The following is a 4,717-nucleotide window of genomic DNA, read 5'->3' on the forward strand; positions in this document are numbered from 1 at the left end:
ATTTTTTTATTTTTGGCTATTAATGTATTTTAAAAATCTAGCACGCAACTTAGATAAAGTTATTTGAAATATAAATATTGGATGGCAGCGTTTGAAAATTTTGGCCATGTGATTGGATGGTTCCACCTTTATAGTGTCAAAATTGTATCCTCCTAGTACCAGTTTGCACCCGACATACAGATCGACCACATTGAATTTAATTGATCAAACTCCTATAACTTCTTCTTCTTCTTCTTTTAGTTAGCTGTTGGCGTATAATTTATACATGTAGAATATATAGACGTGGGAACGAGCCAAATTAATTAAAATAATTTCTCTTTTTTACATAAATTTGTGTCATGTCTCTATTGGTCAATTAATACAGAACACTTGTATTATGTGCGCACGTAGAGCATGTTACATGCTCAAATCATGTCCATCACATTTGTAAATGAAATGAACTGTTTATTTACAGAACTAAATGTTGTTATATCGTTGGAATGAAATGAAACGAAATAAAAGCGTAAAGAATGGAGGCAGATCAGAGAAAGAACGTAGAGTAGAAGAGATATATTATTTTGTAATTTCCCTTATTATTTTGTATGATTTATACTTTTAATACCAATGAGAAGAAATGTTCAGTGTAAGTGAACATGTCCTGGACTACAGAAATGAGCTAAGCCCAAAATGATACAACTGTTATGTGTGTTCCAAGACAAGAACTCAAGGGTCCTAAAGGAAGAGTGCTACATGCACTAAATTTATTTATAAGGTCATTTTTGTACGATCTCCACTCGATGTTAAATCAACTTTAATTGCTTTGGCTACTTCTTTCCTGCAGCATCTTTAGGCCAACATAACTACCCAAAACATCAAACAAGAAAAATCAAATAATATTAATCATAAGAAAGTTTTCATACATATATACATATGTGTGTGTATGTGCGTGTGTATGTCTAGGATCTGAGGCGTCCAACATAAGTTATCTGAAAGAACGTGTACAAAGGAAAAAAATTATGAACATATATAGTATTATAGTACTTGTGAATAACCCACCGGCCTAACATCATAATGGTAGCTTGAGGGTTGGTCCCTGGAGTAGTAGTGAATGTGGAAGCATCAACAACACGAAGTGAACTGGTCCCCATAACCTTGAAATTACCATCTACCACCTTCCCTACAAGGCATCCCCCATGGTAATGCCAAAAGGTTGTCACTGTCTTTCTACAAAATTCCTCCATTGATGAATCATCGGATTGGTTCATAGGCAAAGGCATCTCCAAAAACTTAAAACCTTTCGAACCCTTCAAATCTCGATACTTAAACCGATGCATGGCTTCGGTCTCAAGTATATCACCTATCTTCCTCATAGCAGCAACACAACGAGAAAGGTCTGCCGGGTTTGCAAAGTAGTTGAAACGGACAATTGGGTTGGTTCTCACATCAGCAGAGGATGCCAACCAGAGGAAACCGTTGGACAGAGGTCCCGGGAACTTCCCGGAAATGATTGCCAGACTCAAATCCAATGGTGACGATGAGTTTGGAAGAAAGCTGAAAGGCGGATTAAAAGGAAATGGATATTTGTGAGAGATGCCTTCAATGTAATACTCCTTTGTAATTCCTACAGCTTGTTGAGTCGTTGAGTTTAATGGAAATGGGATTACAAAGTTGATGTTATTGCGAGGATTGTCAGCCATGAAGCTTCCCACGTGAGACTGAGGGTGTATAACAGGGATGTTCAATGATGAAAGATGGGGAACTGGACCAACTCCACTGAGAAGAAGAAGTTGAGGGCTCCCAATTGCCCCTGCACTCAATATCACCTCTCCTCTGTTGCGTATGAAAGCAGTATGAGATTCCCCATTGGAATCAGAGTATAAGACTCCAGTTGCGGATAAACCTGTACTATGTCAGATTGCAGCATTCATTAAGATCAAAATCAATAGTAAGTAAAAAATGAAAATAAAAAATAAAAACAGGAGCATAAACATTCATATATATATATATAATACTTTACTTGATGCATTGGAAGAGAATATGATTTTTTCTACTGTGGCATGAACTGCAACTCGCAAGTTTTTGAAGTCTGCTTTGTTTAGCAGCTCAACAGCTCCATGTCTCCTTCCTTTATCATCAAAAATAGAACCACCAATTTTGGTTCCTACCATGTGATTCAGAGCAAATCCATTGTATGGCCTAATTCCAGCTTCCAACAAAGCATCTCTAAAAAAGGACTGCCAAGCTACCAATTCAGAGTGGAATACAATGCTGTCTTCCACCCACTGATATGACTTCTCTACCATATCCATATTCCATTGGATTCCTGAGTTTCTATAGAATTCCGGATTTGCTCTGGAATAGAAACCTATATTGATCATGCTGCTCCCACCAAGTATCCTTCCTCTCACATTTTCAACGCCATCTTCCGATATGAACCTCTGAGCAGGTGTCTTTCCATCGTCTTCTTGAATAAAATTAGCCAATAGCCCGTTTGCATTTAAGACGGATGGGTATGCAGCAGGAACACTGCCCCTTTCGAGAACAAGGACAGAGTATTTTGCGGATAAAGTTGCTGCCAAAGAGCAGCCTGCTGTGCCCCCTCCTATCACTATATAGTCATATTCTTCTTGTGCTGGTAGATCATTGGCACTATGTACAGACTTCATGTAACTAAAATCTGCATAAACAGAGGATGTGTAGCATAAGAATAAAAATTAAAGTAGATTATTTGTTCCTACGGGCCTTATTCAACTTATTCTAGCTTCTTGACATCAAAAAAATCTAATGGAAAGCGAATTATTAATTCACATAACAGAAATGCTGATGTCCAGTATGTTCGTATAATAATGTATATTGTGCTAGTGTATGAATAAGTGTATATGTGTGTAAAAACACAAAGATGTTGATGTGGTTTCTGAAAAAACAAAAAAAAAAAGAAATTGATTTTGATTCATATAATAAAACCTTTACTATATATTATTTTCTTAATCACATTTTCCTGAATAAAAATTTACATAGTCCGTTAACTTCTTTTTTAATTTACAGAAAATGGGCAGAAAAAATGTGTAGGCTCTTTTTTTTTTTTTTTTTTTTTTTTTTGGTTTTTCTCCCAGAACCCATACATAGTTTGTTAAAACATAATAACATATACAATTGAAGAATTAATCAAACTATCAGACATTGTACCATGATCAGAGGAAGTGGCAAATGCATGGACATTAGATTGAGGATGAAAAATATGCAACAACAAAAGCAACAACAATGAAGCCATATACGTTTTTCTCTATATCATCCAAGCAACAAAAGCCATGCAGCAATTTATACTAGTTTTCCTTGTCCCCATGAAGAAACACAACTGCTTTAGGAGTTAGATACAAACGGTGGAAAATGTACAAATATGGCAGCGTCGTGCGGATCAAAACCATTCCTTTTCTAGGAAATTACTAGTTACAAGTAAGCCAGTGATGAAGTGCGACTAGCAAAAAAAACAATGTGATGAAGAAAGATAATATATATAAATATATATATATATATATATATATATACATGTTTCTTCCGTGAAGAGCAAGCCACCACATGAACAATAACCTAACTATGATATTGGCTTCAACCTTGCTACAACGACTTTTATAATTATTTGGAGAAAAAATGGGAGTATTTAAACAAACTTTCCAACCGCTCCATGTCATCTCCTTTTTGCAACATAAACATGTGATTTCCTCTCATGGTCTAAGCCATTTGGTGATCCAGAAAAAGTTCTTGAAAACAACGTTGAGCCAAACTCGGGTTAGGCCAACACCTAATCTTGGACTCCAATGTCCCAAAACTTGCTCTTCAACCCGATCCAGTCTAACTTATCTTGGATTCTGTCTTCAAGGCAAAAGTTAGATTTAGGCCTGATGTATACCTATTGGGCTTTACTTATCTTTTACTTTCCTTATTAAGTTTGTTTGGTAATTCCTTGTGACCATCGTTTTAAGCTTGGATTTGAGTTCTTGGTTTATCATTGTTGGAGAAAAACAAATGTTCCCGCAGGGACAAATGTAGTGCTTCTTAGAGTAAAGTTATTTTCTCACATCTCAATCTAATCCAAAAGAAAAAAACCAAATAACAAAAAAGGGGGAAAAAAAAAATCCCCAAGACCGTGTCAAAGTGTCACACATCAACAGTTAACATCCAGCTATTCCAACGACTTGTTCACTGATTCGCTAGTTTCCACGGAGAACCAAAACAAAAAGAAAGAAAGAAAGAAAGAAAGAAAGAAGAGAAAGAACAATTTAAGAAGAAAACATATATAGAAAAGCTCAATTGATTGGTATAATGTTATATGGCAGTTTGTGATGAATGTAATAGCATCGTAAACATTGCCAATGTTATGTTGTATTTTGTTTTCTATCGTGTTAACAATATTCCATGGGCCCCACCACATCAAATAACCATATAAAATTTTTCTGAAAAAAAAAATAATAATAATAATAAAACTGTTACTATAATTTATTTATGGGGTCCAGCTTTGGCAGCAGCTAGCGTTGACATAAAGTAAACGGTTTTGGCTTGTAATGTAAAGCTTGTCCTGAAGTTGATAGTGACTGGCTCCAACTTCACACGCTTATTAATTAGTTTATTTATTTATTTATTTATTTTGGCAAAACTATTAATTAGTTTATTTTCATATCATATTCATGGGTCTCTTATTTCTATCAATTTATGCTCAGCTAATAATGCATTTCCGATATGC

The 4,717-nt window shown here is 35.4% G+C and overlaps 1 protein-coding gene across 2 annotated transcripts; it reads right to left on the reverse strand.

Moving 5' to 3' along the window:
- Positions 1-550: 550 nt before the first annotated feature.
- LOC107415173 ((R)-mandelonitrile lyase 1) lies at positions 551-3,320 on the reverse strand. 2 transcript variants are annotated; one of them, XM_025072507.3, is made up of 4 exons: positions 3,166-3,320; positions 1,997-2,656; positions 1,045-1,879; positions 551-839 (listed from the first exon to the last, which is right to left on the reverse strand). In XM_025072507.3, the coding sequence occupies exons 1-4, from the start codon at positions 3,248-3,250 to the stop codon at positions 791-793; spliced, it is 1,629 nt and encodes a 542-aa protein (XP_024928275.3). In that variant the 5' UTR covers positions 3,251-3,320; the 3' UTR covers positions 551-790. The 2 variants fall into 2 exon arrangements, with proteins under 2 accessions (XP_024928275.3, XP_015878943.3); XM_016023457.4 differs by having other exon boundaries at positions 1,036-1,879.
- Between the last annotated feature and the right edge of the window lie 1,397 nt (positions 3,321-4,717).

Source organism: Ziziphus jujuba, chromosome 1 (assembly GCF_031755915.1).
Source record: "Ziziphus jujuba cultivar Dongzao chromosome 1, ASM3175591v1".
NCBI lineage: Eukaryota > Viridiplantae > Streptophyta > Magnoliopsida > Rosales > Rhamnaceae > Ziziphus > Ziziphus jujuba.